Raw genomic sequence first — 19,765 nt, 5'->3', positions numbered from 1 at the left:
ATACATAAATAACTGTTTATTTTTCTGCTGGCTACCAAGCATAGTCCACGCTGTTTTCTAATTAGGTGAGGAAAATTGTTAGGCTTTTCTTCACTTTTTTTGCTGGTAATTACACTGAATTTTTCTGCAGCCGCCTTTTTCAATATATACTAGACAATTTACAAGAGCATACTGTCATCATCCCCATTTTACATAGGGAAAAGCGATGCGGGTGCTCACCGGTCGCCCAGTGGACTAGTGAAAGTAGGAGCTGGCAATAGAATGTTTTTGATCACTTGGGCAAACTGCTGCAGGATTGGTAGAGATGTCCACGTGTGAGAACGATGGTCAGGTCTGACTGTGTCTGAGAAGCTGTATAATAAGAGGTTTGTTTTATTTTTTAAATACTTCCCAAATACTTTATTAGCTTTCTGATGGTCTTTCATTTGTTTCTTTTATACAGGTCATCATAGATGACCAGTTACCTGTTGATCACAGTGGGGAACTTCTCTGCTCGTATTCTAACAACAAGAATGAATTATGGGTATCGCTAATAGAAAAGGCTTACATGAAGGTCATGGGAGGATATGATTTTCCTGGATCAAATTCTGTGAGTACTCGATTATTTCTAAGAGGCAGAAATTCCACTTAGATAATCTTGGGTCAAATAATTTTCCTTCTAGTGCGATCAAAGTGAATTGCTTGGGGAGACAAGTATCGGGTTTGCAGTTTTTTTAATTTTTTTTTCCATTTCTTTCTTTCTCAAATATGCTTAGCTGTACATGATGAGATTTATTCCATCAAAATGGAATGAGCAAGACATCTTGATGGGCAGTTCTCTGACTGCAGGATTGCCACTTATGGTTGGGAAGTATATAGGTTGTATATAGAGTCTAGATGAAAGTGTTGGGTGAAGTAATAAATTTTTTTGCCCATATCAATACTGCTGATTTTGGTTTCTAACTGTCGTTCAATAAACAGGGCAGTTCTCCCTCCTTAGGTAGGGGAGTCATTTTGGAAAGGAACAGGCTAGACATTTAGTACATGTATATCGATGGGGCAAGTACTTTGATCTGTGGAAGTTTATCAGATTGTTCCACTCATTTACATCAGTATGTAATGGTTTCCTACACTGTGGTTGCTAAAGGAACAGTCATCACACAGCAGCTAGGCTGACATGCAAATTATTCTTCAAAAGAGGGAGGGTTTACTGAAATGATTAGCCCACACAATCTTCATTTGTTACTTAGGAAGCATTTCTGATTTTAATTCAAAATTCTTCAAAATTTTAACAGTATATTTTTTTTTATTTCATGATGCTGTTTGCATTCTGTTTCATGTCTTGATAATTGCTTGTTTGGAGGGGTAACCTAGTTAATCATCACCTTTTGAATAATCATTATGGAGACAAATGTGGCTTTGTATAAGGGGTAAATGTAGCATACACTTCAGCATGTGTTATGTCAGTGTTGGGCTGCTTTGTTTTGGAGGACAGAAGCTGGTGAGAATAGCTGTGTTTTATTCCCATGGTCATCCTCTAACTTGCTATCTGGAAAACCAGCTTGATTTGTGACATTTCATCTCCACCTTTCCTGCCCCCTCTGCTTTCAAGTGTATTGTAGCTTCCTGCCTATAATCAGGGTTACTTACTGGCAGCGTTGTACTTGTAATTCCTCAAGTTCCCACCCACCAGTGCTGGTTACTGACACTTCAAGCATTTATAGTCTCTGCTTTTGCTTTGAGGAGTACAAAGCAAAAGAAAAAGGGATAAGCAATATTTCAAGGAGATGAAACAGGGAGAATAAAGCCTCTTTTTATGGAAAGACATGTCAGTGTCAGCTTCATCAAAAAGAATAAAAAACCCAAACCCTGAGCCTTAGAAGTGAAACTTAAATTATTTAAAATGCATATATAATAGCAAAGTTCCAAACAGTGCTTCTGAAACTGCAACAAAAGTCTGTGAATCAACGAAATAGAATCATAGAATTGAGCACAATTGATCACTGTCTGAGGCCTCCACTCTGTTGCTCTGAAATTCTACTTTGTTTCATCAGTTCACTTTCCAGCCTCTTTTTTTTTTTTTTTTTTTTTTTTTTTTTTTTGAGAGAGAGAGGCTGTTTGGAAGTGTTGTCCTAAAATAATCAAATAAGTTTTTATGTGTTTGGGTTTTTTAATATAGTCTTAATCTTGAGCCTTTTATGTGTAGAAATATATTGTTAACTTGTGTATACTTGATTTCTTTGAAGGCACTTTTATAATTTGTGTATAGGTGTTGTATGTTTATAGATGGATTATCTATTCTAATTTCTTTTGAATGCTTGTATTTCAGAATATTGATCTCCATGCACTGACTGGTTGGATACCTGAAAGAATTGCTATGCACTCTGACAATCAAGCTTTCAATAAGGATAGTACTTTCAGAATGCTTTATCAGAGGTAGAAGTTTGTTCTTTCCTAAGAAATTAAAATGCTTGCTGCATTACCACTGTAAAAGCAGTACAGTCACCACAGATCCTTCAATAGCACTTTGGTACTATTAAAAATTGTGCTTTGTAAAACCTCCATGTGCTTTCTGGAAGATGAAGGATTGAGGTATTGGTGGCTTTGATAGAACAGAAGAGTAAAATATTGATTTTGTTTTAAGTGATTTTTCTTTTTCACATTTGAGGAAAAAAAAATAGCCCATTTCTTGGTGAAGAAAATAAAATACAGAGTCAGAGAAGAGCAGCTTGGAACCAATATACAAATTAAAAGTGTTTAAAAAGTAGAAGGAAATGTGTTCTGTGTTCCTGCGCAGTGCCTAGGACTTTGGAATTGATCTGCTGTCCTTAAGAGCAGATAAAATACAGTATTTCTAGTTGTATCACAAGATGTTGCTTATTATGCCCCATTAGTAAATCTCCTGGAGGAAAAGCAAAAGTCTATCAAAACTGCAGTGCTCATCTGCAGACCTACCATAACAGTTCTACTTCTGGTGGAAGATATAACTATAATTTATAAATGTCAGCTAGCAACTACTTTGATTTCTTTCAAAATGATTTTGTGCAACCAGTTCCTTGTGCATTTCAGTGCAGTAGAAGGGGGATATTGTGTTGACTGAAAGATCTGCATTCATGATAAAAGACTGTTACTCTTTCTACAGTGCTTTCTCTGTAGGCTGGGAGCTCTAGTTGTCAACAACTTCCCAGGTATTCTGGCATTGCAATTTGAAGGTGTGACTGCAATTAGGGTGGGATGTAGCCACTATAGCATCACTATTGTTCAGCTGTGCTGGACTGAAAATATATCAGTCCCCAGTCCAGTGATCCCTTAAACTGTCTAGGGATGCTGGGTATGTACTTGGATTTTAGCATGGACTGGGAAACATGGTAGTGCGTCTTCACAATGATAATTGTTGCAAAATTGAGAATTGTAATTCAGAACAATTGCAGAACTCAGTTGTTGTGAATTGACAGTTCAGACCCAGTAAGGCCTATGCTGGGGGACACAAAACTTTAGCGTAAACACCTGCAAAAGTATAGAAGCATGAACTCCTCATTCTTTGGGTTTTGGGAAGCTCCTTCAGAATCCTGGGAGTGTGACAGTTGTTAATTTGCTATATGCAGTGATTGATGAAACCAGAGTTGTGTTCAGTTGAAGATCTGTGAAGAATTTCTTTAATAAGTGACACAGATTGAACTGCAGGTTGATAAATCCTGCTTTTTGTTTTATAATGAAAATATTAATTTTTCATGTAAAGCCTATAGTTAAATGCTGCAAGAAAATAATTCCACTGTCTCAGCTTTTTCAGAAGTGATTTCTACTTACAAAAAAAATGTATTCCAGTTTTTATAGAGCCAGGTCACACTAATGGACAGTGTAAAAACATACAATTACAGTGTCTGATAAATGTTAGTTTCCAATTTGCAAAATTTTTGTTAAGCTGTTTTTCACCTTTCTGGACAGATTTCACAAGGGAGATGTCCTTATCACAACAGCTACTGGGGTGATGTCTGAAGAGGAAGGAGAAAAATGGGGTTTAGTTCCAACTCATGCATATGCAGTCTTGGATATAAGAGAATATAAGGTATCAAGTGAAACTGAAGATGCCTTCAGATGCATGTTTGAAACCTGTCTGTGATGGGGAGCTACTAATTTTTTTTTCTCTAATGGCTTATATAGTTTATTTTGTCTTGAGTTCCATTGGGAAATTCCAGAAAGCTTAATGATGCTGTAATTTCTCGAGCTACTGGTCTATATGCCATGTTAATATAAATGTAACAATTATCTTGACAAGATGAATCCAGCGTTTGTATTTCTTTAGGGACTTCGATTTCTTCAGTTGAAAAATCCCTGGAGCCACTTACGTTGGAAAGGACGATACAGTGAAAATGATACAAGAAATTGGACCCCAGATTTACAAAAATACTTGAACTTTGATCCCAGAACAGCTCAGAAAATAGACAATGGTAATGAAGTTTTTTAAAGTCACTATCTCTTCAGATATATCTGGTATATCCCTGCAGGAAGGTGGAAAGAAATGCTTAAGCACAGGGAGAGGGAGAGTAAAACAAATACTAGAAAGTAAATAGCCCAAAACTTTAGGAAGTATTTGTGTATTTAAATATGTCATTTCAGGTTTTTCTGGGGTTTAAGTAATCTGTTAATATCTCAAATTCATTGACAAGAAATTACCTCTTTGCTTAAGTGCTGCCATCTCAGTATCTGGCATGGGGGAGTTCAGCGCAAAGGTAGCATTTTGACATTTTTTTCCAGAAACCTAGGAGAGGGGAAAGCAGGTCAATTAATTAATGATGTCTCTTTCAATACAACAGATTCCCTCATGCCTTTTACTTAGTGCTTAAGAATGAAAAGCATCTTGACAGCTTCAGAAAGCCCCTGATGATAAGCACAGACTAACTTGTTTTTCGGGTAAAGTTTAAATTTAGAACTTTGGGCAATGTAGACATTACTACTAAGTTTTACAGAAATGTTGGTTTATATAAGCTATACCATTTGCCTGGAAATAGACTTTGGAAAAATAAGTTAAATCAAGGTGTCTGGTAAGGAAACAATAACAGCACTTCCTTTTTAGGCATTTTCTGGATTGCCTGGGAGGACCTGTGCCAGTACTACGATGTTATTTATTTGAGTTGGAACCCGAGTCTCTTTAAAGAATCTACGTGTATTCACAGGTTGGTCCAAGGGAGAAAACTTTTGTGTTGATATCTGACTAAATGTTCTGATGTGGTGTTTCCTTCCTTCCTTCCATTCTTCGTAATTACAGCTGAAGAGGTTGGACTCCAATCATGCTCTCCTGAGCCTGACTTTACACTTTTAAATTCTCAGCCCAGACTTTGTTTTTGATGACTTCTGTAACACCGTTGAAACTCCAGTGACTTCTGTGATGTTGCTGTGGACCTAAGATTGTGTAACCAGATTCTGACCCCAGTTCCACATCCCTGTTGGAACAGAAATCAGATTTTTGTGCAGCCTGTCTTTAAGCAGTGACCAGACAGTGCTTGAGTGACGTAGCTTTTCTTTGGAATTCCTTTTCCTGAACAGCTGCAAGTCACTTGTGCAGCGCATGTTGTCTTCATAGGGTGTGTTCACTGATGTCAGAGTAGTTTAACTAATTCTTTCACCAGTTGTAGTTACCACAGGTAGTCTTCCTTGCCTGCTGATTTCTTTCTGAACATGAGTTTCCTACCTAGTATCCATTACATTCAATCTTTTTGTCGCCTAGTTTGAAGATAAGTGTGTCTCAGTTTCTGAAAGCAAGAGTTTCTCTATTTTTCCACTCCACTCCACTCTGGTTCACTGCACTTTGCCACTGTTTCCACACTGTTGTGCGTATGTTAGCCCCGCACAAGCTCCTTCATCCATAGTACAACTGCTGAGTTTATCTGTCAAGGCTCCTTCCATCTTTGTGTCCAAATTAATTCTAAAATATGCTGTGGTGATGTAGCAATGTGAGGTAATGTGTATGCTAACCTCAAAGCTCATCTACTAGCCTGGCTTTCCTTTTATCATTAATGATTGTAGTGTCTCTGTGTAGGGAAATGCCTGGCACGGTGGAAACTGCCATAGAAAATGGAGTAACGATGGTGATAATTTGAAGCTTAGTTGATAACTCAGCCTTCCACATATGCTGTTCGGTTTTACAAGCGTGGGAGAGTCAGTGGGACTTATGAGTAACTTTATTCACTCCTGTTCCCAGTGTGCCGCGTTTTGCATTCAGTCATCAGCAATTTTGGGGTTTTTTTTATACCTTATTTTCTTTGCCTAGACAGTTCATGAGGCAGCAGGCAGATTTTGCAATAGGGCACCTCACAGATTTTTTTTTTTTTTTTTTAACACTTCACACGTGCACTCTTCTAAACATAAACCAGACCAAATTTTAAGCTAAAAATTACCTCAATAAAAAACTGGAGAAAAAAAAAACCTGGCAAGCTTTTAAAACTAACCATAGCTTATGTATGGATTTCTACAGTTAAAAAAGCATAGGTGTTTTTCACTTAATACTGGTGTCTGCAACCGTGACTATAATCGGGTAGCCAGGCTACTTGAGTGGTTCGGCTTTTTCTGTGCTTTGTGTGGTTGTTTGTGTGTAGCATTTCTTATTATCACACTTGCATCGTAGCAAAGTAATTTATAAAACCAAGTTGTAAAATAATGCTTCTGATGCGATTGTAATATGTAACCCCTGTCACAGATTGCAGTAGAAAATGAGTGTTCAGTAACTTTGTTACTGATTGCTCTGTTCATGTGCAGGATTTGGAGCTAGTTTTCAAAGCACAAATTAGTGTCTTACTCATCTAGTAAAGCGTCTGCATTACTTGTAGCACTTGGGATGCAAAGCAAGGTCCGGTGAAGGATGCCTACAGCCTGGCCAATAACCCTCAGTACAAGCTGGAGGTCCAGTGTCCTCAAGGTGGTGCTGCCGTCTGGGTTCTGCTGAGCAGACACATCACCGACAAGGTACCAGCTTCTTCTTACACTTTCTATGAGTTCTATAACATCTTCTGTAAATCTTTTTATACAGCTTTTTATGTTATTGGTACATTATTGCTTATATTTTCATGTTCGAGTATGTAGACCTACGTATAAAGTTTAAATTCAGCAGGTATCCATAATTGTGTATGAGATTGTTGAAACAGACCCAGAGTAAAAATTGAGTGAGGTGCTGATATTCACCACCATAAAGGTAATGAAGCAACTCTGAGCTGTTACAAGTGAAATTAGTGGCAGTTTGTTTACTTCAGGTATTTTTTTAAAGAATTGGATCTAGTATCTTAGTAAATACAAATATCGGATCATACCATGTGGCGATCGAAGGGGATGATGGAGTATGTACTTGATTCCGCTTAAGCATTAGTTACGTTCCACAGGAATGTACAGCTCTACTTGGTTTGTGTTTTTTATAGGATGACTTCGCACACAATCGGGAATTCATTACAATGGTTGTATACAAGACTGATGGCAAAAAAGTGTACTATCCAGGTTAGTGTACTTTAATTGTCAAGAAGATGAGGTCAGAAATAAATAACGAATTGCAAAGGATTTTCTGGAAAGGAAAGGCACTGTTTGCTTTAAACCTAGATGCTGCACTCTAAGAGGTCAATCTTCTGAAATAGTTATTTAGCCCTGTTTGACCACTCTCAACAGTCTACACTGAAGGAATAAATCAAGCTGTACATGTTGGAAGCATGCTAAGAGGTCTACACCATCCTGCTGACACTTATTTTGGCACAGCATTTTCTTTATTGTTCTGTTTATTTTGCAGTGGCAGTAGTTCATGCTTAGAGTTAATGGATGTTGTCCTTCTGTTTATCTGATAGCATAATTATTTGCCACATTTGTGAAATTATTTAAAGGTTTATGGCTTCCACTAAATGAAAATAATCAAGGTTAATTGTTGTGTGAACTTGGCTTAGTGAAGTAGCTAAACAAGCTCTTGAGATACATCTGAACACTTCAACATATTTCAAAGTATCAGGTATGGAATGTTTAAGAAAAATATTTAGCTGTTCAAATTTTATCAAAGTATTACTCTTGGTCATTATAGGTCAGATTCTACTCACCTGAAGAAGAAGGGTCGGGTCTTGGCTTTTGGAGCTTTGTTGTAGCTGGGAAAAAGCCATGTATGTTTTATTTCAAGACAGATAGCAGATCTGGAACATAGGTTGAGACACAGGAAGTAAAGGTGATGCCCAGGTTGGATGGATAGGGTAGACTGCAACTTTAAGGTAGAGCTAATAATATAATCTTTTTATTTATTCTTCACATCAAGTTAGAAATCTCTATAAATTATTCCTTTGAAGAATTCAGTAAAGGTGCATCCTAAGACACGTAGGATTTGGCCTGTTGCTTTTACAGATAGGGAACCTCTTTAGAACCAGGGTTGCGTTCAGGTAGCTGCTCCTGCAATACGTAATAGCAACAGAGAGTAGCTTTTAAAGCTGTTTTCACCAGCAAGTGGAATTTGCGGGGATTTTTCTATTGGAATGGCTGGTAAGGGTTGCATTGTTCATGTCTGGTCTTGTTCAGTGAACTCTGCCAGCCAGTTCCCCTAGAATCCAGGCTGTCTTTCTGCGGAAAGCACCTGTTGAGACCTGACCAGATCATCTGTTTTCTGCAAGAGCTGATCTTGTTAAAGCATCTGCTTCTCCTTACAGCCCAAGACATGCTTCCAGTGTTTCTAGTACTTGTAGCAGTGCTTATTTTGCCTGTGTGTGTTACTGAAAACATTTTTGAGTAGGCAAACCAGATGCATTTGTATAGCGGCGGGAATTGTTTGTTTTTGCTTGAAAAAGACATTCTTCCAGCAACACCACTTGCAAGAGCTGGATGATTCATATGTTTTGTCTCACTGCCCAAACTCTTTTATAAACTTTAATCTCACAAGCTCAAACTCATTTAAAACCTTTTTTCCATGGAAATAGATTGGTCAGGCTGCAGTATTATTTTTACCATCTGTTAAAATCAGATCAGTACAAAGCAGGTTAATCCTTTGGCGGTGAGGCCAGGATTTGCTGTTCCTAAGCTTCTCATTGTTTTATATTAATCCTTTCCCCTGTCCCATGTTGCTTTGTGGAAGAAAATAAAAGGACCTGATCCTGGGCTTACTGAAGTAATTGGCTAGACTTGTTCCTGCTTCACTGAAATTAAAAGAAGTCTGGAAAGAACCAATTAGAGGCCAAACAACAAATTAAATTGTCTAATTGTAAAAGCAAATATTTGGGATGTTTATAATAAGTACTACAAGTGCATTGGTACTGGGATGCAACTACATTTGTGTAATGATCACAAGGATTTGGAGAGAGAAAGTGTGTGTCAGTTACTTAAAGCAATTAACATGTTTTAGTCTTGATTACCCAGAAGCCAAAGATTTTGGCAGCTTGCATTCTGGAACTCTCCAGCCAATGGAGAAAGAACAGACCCCTCAGATTAAGAGTGCTCAAACAACTCTCATCTTTTTCTTTAAATTTCAACATAATCACAGTCGGTCTCCTTTGAACAGTGACATTGGTGGGACATGGATACGCAGTACTTACAAGTTATGGGATTTAAGCTGTACTTGCAAGTGCAGAATTTGTGTCTTGTTATGTGTGATGTACTTCTCCTGAAAATAACAGTTGCTCCTAAGATGATCTGTCCTTTTAATGAGCAAATCTTGAGACTTTATTATTTCAAGAGCACTCAAGTCTGCTTGCAGTCTAACTGCAGTACCAACAGTCAGACTTTCCTGGCAAAATTCACTGATATAAAATGGCTAAGAAGTTTAACGAGCTGGGTGACTTTTTGATCCAGGGAAAGTGTTCATCTTCTTCTTTTTCAGCTGATCCTCCTCCGTATATTGATGGTATTCGGATCAACAGTCCTCATTATCTGACCAAGATAAAACTGACCTCTGCAGGGCCCCATACATTTACCTTAGTGGTGTCCCAGTATGAGAAACAAAACACTATCCATTACACCATCAGGGTACGTAATGCTGATTTCATAACAAGTGTAAACAATTAAAGTGTCCTTTATTTGCAAGTTTGATGAACCTTTTTGAGTTTGATGAACAAGTGTACTTCTGGATTGATATTGTTATTTTGGGGAGGGAGACTATGAATGATGGAGCAAAACCACTGGATGAAGGTCTTGATAAAGTTCTCCATTGTAGTTAGGACAATATTGTGTGTGTGGTTTTAGTAATGAAAGCAGCTGAAAAAATGCTTTTATTTCCTAGAATAAAAAATTAATATCTGTGTACAGGCAGAGATCGATGTTAGATGGGGGTTTTTTTGGTCACTGAAAAAAGTAGATGCAGATTGTTTCCATTTTGCTTTTTTAAATAAAAAATAAGTAGAACTAAGTCTAGTTAGTCTCAGCACTTTTCTGGATTTTGAGTTTCAGACAAGGTTATCTGATGAGTAATACAGGCATGTAGTTAAAAAGTATCTAAAGATGATGTGTAGGCAATTCTGCTTTTTTGAATGTCATGATTTCATATGAAAAGTGCAAAATGAATATGTGACCAGCTTCTTCTTTTACAACACAGGTGTATTCCTTGTGCAAGTTCACCTTTTCCAAGATTCCTACACCTTACACCATTTCCAAACGGGTAAAGAAATATTTTATTTTATGGGTCAGTGGATAATAATTCTGGTTTGGCTTTTCCATATTAGAGATGTGCAAGATTTTGAAATATATTTTTATTCTACTGCTCCAAAATGCCAGCTTATGCCATCTTCTAAGAAATGAAACTTCTTAACTAAAGCCTAATCACAGAATCACAGCATCACAGAGTGGTTGGGGTTGGAATGGACCTCTGGAGATCATTTAGTCCAACCCAGCTGCTAAAGCAGGTTCACCTAGAGCAGATCGCACAGAAATGTGTCCAGGTGGGTTTTGAATGTCTCCAGAGAAGGAGACTCCACAGCCTCTCTGGGCAGCCTGTTCCAGTGCTCTGGCACCCTGAAAGTAAAGAAGTTTCTTCTCATATTCAGATGGAACTTCCTATGCTTAAGCATCCATCTTCATTACGGAGTGTGTTGCTATAGCTGCACCACTGCAGATGCGCTGTAAAGCCTTTAGAGAATAGACTGGCCTTTAGAATAACAACCTGTACCCTAATATGAAATTACTCTGCAGAGATCAGATTGTGTTAGTGCTACTGCAGAGTAAAAACCTTGCAAAAGCATTGCTCATTTTCCCTTGAGAGAATTGCATGATTTTCTTGGAAAAAGTCTTGGTGTGATGGGACAAAATCAACAATGGCAAACCAAAGGCACCAGTAGCAAGACTGTGACAAATGGACTTAGGATGGCAGTATCACAGTATGTTCCTAAATTTTGGTAAGACATCTCAAAGATCTGTAATCATTGGGATAAGCACTCATGCTGCCGAACAGGGTCAAGGCAGTATACATGTGGTACGTTTCCCATAGAAATGCTCCCTGAGAGCACAGCAGCAGGAGCAAGAGCAAAAAAGTTGACTGAAATTAAGTCAGAAGCCCAGGCAGTTTTGGGGCCAGCTGCTGTTCGTATTTCAGCTTTCAACATGAGCTGCAGTTATACCTCAGCTGAAGTGTAAATACAGCCAAGAGCTCACAGAATAACGTGACTTGCATGTATTTTTATGTATTAACAATTTTATTCTCAAGAAAGAAAAAGCCAGTGGTTGTTAACTTCGATCTCTGTACCTCCCATGCATACCTTGGCGAATTGCTGCTGTGGGCAGAAGTCTTCTCGGCTCTCGAGTTCAGACGGTATTTCATACCAGCTATTATTTCTGCCACAGCCCCTTGAAGCTGGCCTGGTCTGGAGAACAGGAAGGGGCTAGAGAGATTCCTGGGAACAGCGAGATGATTTGCTTGGTTCTTCCAGAAACCATTGTCCCTTTTGCTCTTAAAAAACAGGCTTAGTTTGGAGGAATGCTTTGAGAGGTCACAAGCTCATTGAAGGGGACCAGCCTGTTTGAGGCAGAATACCTGCTTTATGTTATGTTTCAAGAGAAAATGAAGTGGAAAACCTCCTGTTAATTATTTGATGATATCTGCCTAGTATTCCAATAAAAGGCATGTTTTAGCTATCTAAGGCCAGCTCTGTCTTTATGGTTAAACACAAAAAATTAGTTGCCTCTGCTTGGTGCTTATTTGGTGCTTGCTCAGCAGTCGTCATGCTTAAAAACAAGCAAGTACCGAATTCACAATTTACCAGTAAAAGCAAGTTCTGTTAGATGTCTTACATTATTGAGTGATGACCTCTGGAGCTCACTGAAACCTCAGGAGATTCCTGGAACTAAGTGCAGCAGAGGTGGAAAAGTCTCGGAAAGCTAACAGCACACAGCAGCGTCATGTTCCCAGGTGGTAATATGGCTGGAGGAGAAATCCCCCTGGCTTCCAAACTTGCCATTTTTGAGGTTTTTGGACACCAAGTAAAGTAATTAATTAAATCACATGAAAAAAAGATCTTGCTCCTCACTGATTTGACAGAAAGGGGAGGGAAGTCACAGGAGAAATGGATCTCAGCTGTAAATTTCTGTGAATGCCTGGCATGTCTTACAAGTCTAACCTTTCAGTGGAATGACTAGCAGGAGGAACTTGCAAACAGATGGCCTGTTTCTTGAAGTCTGAGCAGCATTTTTCCTCTTGTATATCTTTGTCCTTGTGGAATCTGTCCTTATGGATATCTCGTCCCTGTAAATGCTGGTTCTTGGAGTGAATCGAGAAAGCAATTTCGAAAGGAAAAGCTAAAATACAAGGGGAGTTGTACTTCCTATACTGCTCGTTTCTCATTCAGCACAACAGAGGAGTGTCTGAGCCAAAAAAAAATTATCCTGCATAGCCCAGTAGTTGTGGGATAGACAGGGATATAGATCCTTCATTAGATGCAGTTTATCGTAGTCAGAAACAGGCACTCAGATCATTTATAACAGTGTATTTATCAGCTTATATTAAATAAGTACTAAGGCTTTGACTGAGGTGGGTGGAGGACTGCAGTGAAACTTTCTGAATACTTAACACAGTCTTTCACTGGCACTTGAAAAATTAGGACAGATTACTAAAGTCTGTGACCTCTAAAATAAGAGGAGCCTCTAGTCTTGTTTGTGCGTATGAATAAGCAATACAAATCCTCCAGATATCAAGTATTTTCTATACTTTTGACTTCTTTCAGGTTAATGGACAGTGGAAAGGTCTCAGTGCTGGCGGATGTGGAAATTTCAGAGACACCTACAAAAATAACCCCATTTATCAATTCCAGCTGGACAAGAACGGGCCATTACTAATTGAACTACGGGGGCCAAGGTTTGTAGAGAATAAGCGGGCACCAACACAGCGAGAATATTACATGCTAAAGATAAAGCTTGGTCAGTTTCTTCCATGGGGAGGGTGGGAAGCCCCCTGAAAATTTAGAAGATAAGGTATGGGAGGTGTCTCGGATTTAGCACTATTTATGTTCCTTAACTTCACTATCGATAGTGATTTAAACCTGCACGTTTGCTACTGATGAAATCCTTGACCCACAAGGAAAGTGGGAGCTTTAGTTTCAGGGTCTGAGCAGAGCTAGGCCTTGCACAGAAGGGAAGAAGGTGTAAAGGATTTTTTTCTTCCTCTTAAAACTAATTACAATCATAATTCCTTTTGTTGTAGAGCAAATACGTAGGATACTAACCCCTTACAGGCTCTCGAATAATGGTCTATGCAGTAGCTTCAGCTCTGAAAGTGCATTTACTTCACCACTGGCAGGCCAGGAGAAGCCTTGGATGTCAGTGCCCTATGGAGCAGAACTACACAGGTCAAATTCCTTTGGCAAAATTCACAATTTATCTCAAAATACCACTATACAGCACTTCTAAATAGCAACACCTGACATGCAGTCAAGTGTTCGTCTTTTGCAAAGCTGTACAGTGGGCCCCACAAAATGGCAGCACTTCTTTATCCATCCTCCTCACTTGGAGGGAGCTCCTCTCATGAAGATGAGTGCAAAGGTGTGGGTGGCTCCACTGTTCCACTAATTGAGCAGGTTTTTTGTATGCTTTTTTTCCTGCGCTTGCAGATCATATTTGGGTAGTTTGAATGACAGGGGCAGTGGTGCCTGTCACGTCTGTTAACAGGTAGTAGACAAACTATGCCACATTATAGTGCAACATGAGAAATTCTGCTGAGATCACCAACGTTGATTCCTCTGACAGCCATCAGATCACAGCCCGGGATCTGTACGATGTGGCACAGGAATTTGTCACCGCAAGTTTTAACTGCTTGAAATCTGCTTGAATGCAGAGGCAGACTTTTAGCAGGCATTTTCCTTGTAGCCTAGTTGTGAACCTGAAATGTGTTCCCTCTTCCTCCAAATTTTACATTAATGTCATGGTAAGTTTGACTTAATGTTCTGTCCCAAATGCGACAAAACTTTTAGATGTCTTCCAGTTATATTGTGTAGGTTTTTAATAAATAGTCCTCTTTGTGGTAAACTTGATGACCCAAATAACTAAAATAACAGTCTGTCACGGCTCTTGCAGGCAATACAGCGTCGGTTTTGAACTCGTCACGGTCTCGACAGTAGGAGATCCTGGTTCCTATGGCTTTCAGAAAAAGAGCAGTGGCGACTACAGGTAATAATCACTTAATGAAGTCTTAAAGGTTTGAAACACACTTCAGATCTTAGTTGTAACAGGTAGTTTCTTTTATCATAGGTGTGGATTTTGCTACTTGGAAGCGGAGAACATATTTGCTGGAGTTTACAACATTATTCCCACCACATTCCTGCCTCAACAAGAGGGTCCTTTTTTCTTAGATTTTAACAGCACTACTCCTCTTAAGGTATCACAGCTGCAGTAAGGAGGCACATCTGTGCAGTACTGTTTCAGGAGGTGGTTTTGATCTGTCCTACAGTCTGAGAACAGGTGAATAACTGTTACTACACATATGCATAGAAGAAAATTAAATTCTAAGCTATAGCCAAAAGCCTGGAATTGCGGATTGGGCAGTTAATTGGGACAGATTGCTGCTGTGGTATTGGAGTGAGCACTGTTCAACGGGCTTGTGAATGGGCTCAAATGCTTAGATGCGAATGAACTGGCAGAACTCTGTTGCAATTTTCCCACACATCAAATCAAAGTCTAGTGAGCTAAGAGAAAAACTAACATGGAAATTCTCCCAAAACACAGGATAAATGAGTTCAAGATTTTATTCTTAAAAGTAAACATATAAGAAAAAAATATTCTTGCGTATTCTGCTTATTCAGTCTCAGGACCAAATAGCTTTTAATACCTATTTGTGCTGCTGTCTTGAATGTTTTCAGCATTGAACTAGTTCTCACATCTAAGTGTAAATCTACTACTGCTGAGCATGTAGTATTCCAGACTATCGTGCTCAGCTTATCATGAATATGTACATAGGAGTAAAGGAAAAGGAAGATTACTGCTTCAGTTATTTCTAAAAGAAACGCAATGGCTTCACTCATGTTATGTGTACTTTGAGAGCTGTTATTTCCTACCTATATTGCTTTAATACATAATATTACAGCACAAGGTACTCTATGGCTTTCTTCCTACTAGGTGCAAGACCTAGCTCGATCCAGATCAGGAGTAAAACCAGCAGATTAGCCAGCAACAGCGCGCAGACAGCGCAGCACCCCCTTCGCTTAGCAGGCATGAAAGGTTTTCATCTCAAGGTGCGCTGTAAGATTCTCTATACCTGCTGAGGTAGGGAACTACCCGCCATCAGAGTCCCAACAAAGAAATAAAAATGTCAAGGACAAAACATAAGTATTCAGCATGTAGGGGAAGGGTCATTTAAAGCTCTCTCCCCTTATACAAAACATCTTTTAAAAGGTACTTTTCTCTTTCAAGTGGAAACCAGTGAATGAATGGAGCGTGTGGCCGGTGCCATCAATAGGAGTAGACACAAAGTTCTTATGAAAAAGTGGAAGTGATATTAGTCCAGAATAAGATTTTTCAGATGCCTACTATCTGGCGCTCTTCCTCCAGAAGATCTATGTCCATTGTATCTGAAGAGGATCAAAGATAACCAAGTTCTTCTTTTTGATTTCAATAGGAACTGCCTCACTGATCCTAAAATGCATTCTTTCTTGTCTTCTTACAAATGGCAGACTCCAAATTCCACTATGTTTGACAGTTGGGGGAGAGGGGTGTTTTTAAAACAGCCATAGGAAGTTCTTTGCCATTCAGGCTGGTTTGGCAGTTTTCCAAGCAAAAGAGGGTAGATTTAAATCTTATTTTAGACCACAGGTGCCATTTGGTCATCGGGAAGCTTAGCACATGTGCTAGAGAAACACCAGAAATATCTGTGAGCTAAAATGACTCCCACAGGAGTCTGCTATTAGCCCTCTCCACAAAGTACAAGATCCTTTTGTTTCATTTCCCTCATCAGACAGCAGCTTGACAAATGTCTGGCTTTAAAAGGGCACTGAAAACACAGGCCTTTGAAAACACAGGCCTTTCTGACTGCAGCTCTCTCCAACACCATCTGGCCTAGGAAATTCATGACAAGTTTGTCACAGCGTGACTTGCCTTCTTTTGCAGGGAAGTTTCTGATGATTATTGCAACAAATCAACAGAGGGAACAGCTGAGCACAAAAAACAGATTAGTTGGCGGTATCCTTGATTTTTGGAGTATGTGCCAAGGACCGCTTCATCCCTACAAAATAAAAATTTTCCCAACAAATCTCTGTTAAAGTTTTAGCTCAGGCTAAACCAGAGTGGCAATGGAGCTCTGCATGTATCTCATCACGTATGAAGTTAGAGGTAGTTAGGACACCTCAACCGAGTATATTTTTGACAGTACAAAAGGCAGAAGCCAGACCTGCCAGCTTTTGGTTCTACGTTCTTGCCCATCTGCTGTTTGAGATCCAGCTGATAGACTTGTCTACCGTGAAGTCTGTTGTTCTTCCTCTGTACTTGGTTTCTACTCTGCAGGAAGGCAATTTTCTTTCCCCCTGCCCCCCCTGCCCCGACAAAGCAGAAGCTACTGCCAAAGCTTATGCTGGATGAAACAAGCACAAGGCTCAGCTTCCATACTGTGCTAAACTAAAAGCAAGAAACGTTCTCACTTCCTTAATGCCACACAAAGGATCCTGTCCCCACCAGGACACACATTTCTTAACACATCCAGCACAGGCAGTGGATTGGGCTCATCCCCATGAATACACAGGATTTAAGCGTAGTATCAGTGGCCTTTGTAACACAAGTTCTAGTCAAATATTGTACCTGCGTAGGCTACTAGAATACCATTGCTGTACATTTCCCTTCAGATATAGGGCAGAACACTCAGGTGGAACATTTAAGAGGAAATACAAAATATTCTTAAATTCTAGTCCACATATTCTGGTTGTGCCAAACTAACTTTACGAAATTTTATTGGCCTTTTTTCTTAGGAAAAAAGTTCATGTAAGCACTTAATGTTTGCTTGGATCATTTATGTCAAATACATACTTCAGTATTTTTTCCACAAATAAATCAGAAAAAAATTTTTGGAAAATGAACTGATCTTTAGATTTTTAACACAGCTTCAGGCCAATATCTGGGTTAAGCTTTGCTTTTTTCTTAAGCTCTAAGTGAACCAGCTTTGTTTAGCAGCGGCATTGGACTAGATGATCTCCACAGTTCCCATCTAACCCCAAACATTCGGTGATATTTTTGTTTTTCTATATACCACTTAGCATTTTCTTGATCCGTATGACAGAATAGTGGATGCTGATATAAGTGTGGAGATGTTACGCAGTAACAAGGCCTGTGTATGCAAAAATTGAAATAGCTGCACAACAGCTCAGACTGTAACAAAGGTACATTAGTCACGTTACTTTACTGCCAAGTTAGGATATTCATCCACCTCTCGAACTTGAAGTCTTCTCTGCCTGTAAACACACAATTGAAGCTTTTGAACGTTAAAATGCGAAGTGTCATAAGATTACTAACAAGCATCCTGCTCTCCTAAGTTGGTTGTCACACACTGTGCAGTTCTGAACTGCTGCCCAAGCCAGAGCACAAGAGGGATAAGTGACAAAATGAAATCTGGTTGCTGTGAGGGGCTTTAAGAGGATTTACACTTGCTTTGATTCACTAAGGGAAGACTATTACAAAGAAAGGATTTTTAATTCTCTGTCAGTGGTGCAGAAGGATAACTGTATATAGGCTCTTCAGAAGTTTTGACATTCTCCTTATTTATGCACTGCAAAGCCTTTCCTGTGTATTTTTTGTTTTAAATCCTACCTTAAAGCTCCAAGCAGGATCCCATAATGCTCCTGTTTATAGCTCAGGGTGAGATACCCCCCAGACGCACACATCCACGGTTGGCTTTGTTAGCAAGACGCAGGTTAGTCCTTGGTTCATCTGATCCATCAGTTGCCGACGGCTCAGCAAGAGGTGGTACCTGGCTGAGTGGCATCCGCGGCTTCTGCCCCTTGAGCCTGTGATTCAGTCTGAGTTCCCTGATGCGAGTTTCATGTCACTATTTTGTACAATAATCACACGCTTCACCGTACAAACTATGCGGCATTTGAACAGCCGACTACCTGGAATTAAGTTTGTGTATGTACAGTAGAGGTTTTCATTAGTCAAAAAAGGACATTTAAGTTGTTTGATTAAACCAAAGAGCAGCAGAATGCCCAGGTTAACATTTGCTTTTATACACTCTCACTTCAGGGCAGCTGAAGTGATCACATATAATACTTTGATACACCAGAGGCTTATTTTTATACCCATGAAGGCAGCTACCATCCTGTTACACTTCAGAATGCAGCAAGAGCTCCAACAGAAAAATAACTGCAGAAAGCTTGTTCATTTGCCGTTACTCTACAGTGATGTATGTTCATTTAAGTTGGTCATATTTGTAATTATGGCTTTTATGAAGTTTAAAATAAAATGAGTTTTCCATTTATTTATTAGACCCACCGTTCTGCCTATTTGCTTCCGTGTTTGAAGGGCAATTTACCTGCCAAGTCTGGGGGTCACCAAAGGAAAGTGGCTGCAGCAAGATCTTTAAACAAATGTTGCAGAAGCGTGGTGTAAAAGTGAGGATATGGTGGGTTCCACACCTTTTCGTACTTCCTGATCAATGGTTTTACCCTGCTGGGAGCTGAACCCACTCAGGAGACATGCAAGGCAGCGCATACAACTACTTTTATATTCTGCTGAACATTAATTAATCGCCCAAGTGCAGCGAGTTTGGGTTTCCATTCGGAACTGGCAAGATGAGAGGAAATTAGACAGCGAAGAGAGGTGAGAGAAGAAAGAAAAGAAAAAGCAAGACCCAGACAACCCAGGAAAGTGTAGTGGGGGTTGACTGGTTAAGTCTGCAAAAATAAGATATTCAACCACAAATACCTCTGCTAATTTTTCTAACTGTATGCAGCACAGACAATAGCTTCACTGTGAAAGTTGAAGGAAAAACATCTAATACAATGTGACACTTCTGTACTCCTTTTCATTTTGTATTTAATACTGTCACTCCCTGCTTTTCCCTGACTGTCGGTCACAGCAGAAGATGAAACCACCAACTTCTTTCCCGAGCATTTATTGGGCTGGGAAATGCTCCTAATGGAAGAGTTCAGCCTTCAGCTCTTTGGAAGATGTAAACGTATATATATTTAAAGCTGTAACAGCTTAACAGCTATAGCATCTTGAATCTAATTTTTATGAAAACAGGTTTTCTACCTCCAGTTCTGCATGGCTGTATAGCAAATTACAGTAGCATGAAGTACAGCGGTGTTGTGTAACACAGTACCTTCCTCTTCTCTGCATACTAAGGGATTTTGGAAAACGTGACTAAATCTCTGGTCTCATGCAATTCAGA

At 39.3% G+C, this 19,765-nt stretch overlaps 1 protein-coding gene across 3 annotated transcripts in view; it reads left to right on the top strand.

The window, feature by feature from the left end:
* Nucleotides 1–18,850, top strand: part of CAPN7 (calpain 7) — a 35,195-nt gene extending 16,345 nt beyond the window's left edge. For 2 of the 3 annotated variants that reach the window (XM_065627286.1, XM_065627288.1), the window contains 12 exons: nt 443–589; nt 2,309–2,415; nt 3,925–4,045; nt 4,283–4,427; nt 5,054–5,153; nt 6,804–6,939; nt 7,386–7,461; nt 9,800–9,945; nt 10,511–10,573; nt 13,128–13,258; nt 14,473–14,565; nt 14,647–18,850. In XM_065627286.1, coding sequence (XP_065483358.1) covers nt 443–589; nt 2,309–2,415; nt 3,925–4,045; nt 4,283–4,427; nt 5,054–5,153; nt 6,804–6,939; nt 7,386–7,461; nt 9,800–9,945; nt 10,511–10,573; nt 13,128–13,258; nt 14,473–14,565; nt 14,647–14,791 — 1,410 coding nt within the window. In that variant the 3' untranslated portion in view covers nt 14,792–18,850. The remainder of the gene's footprint in view (nt 1–442; nt 590–2,308; nt 2,416–3,924; nt 4,046–4,282; nt 4,428–5,053; nt 5,154–6,803; nt 6,940–7,385; nt 7,462–9,799; nt 9,946–10,510; nt 10,574–13,127; nt 13,259–14,472; nt 14,566–14,646) is intronic. The other variant, XM_065627289.1, reaches the window with a different exon arrangement.
* Nucleotides 18,851–19,765: the final 915 nt, after the last annotated feature.

Source organism: Caloenas nicobarica, chromosome 2, assembly GCF_036013445.1.
Source record: "Caloenas nicobarica isolate bCalNic1 chromosome 2, bCalNic1.hap1, whole genome shotgun sequence".
NCBI lineage: Eukaryota > Metazoa > Chordata > Aves > Columbiformes > Columbidae > Caloenas > Caloenas nicobarica.
This window is presented reverse-complemented; position numbering and strand designations above follow the sequence as displayed.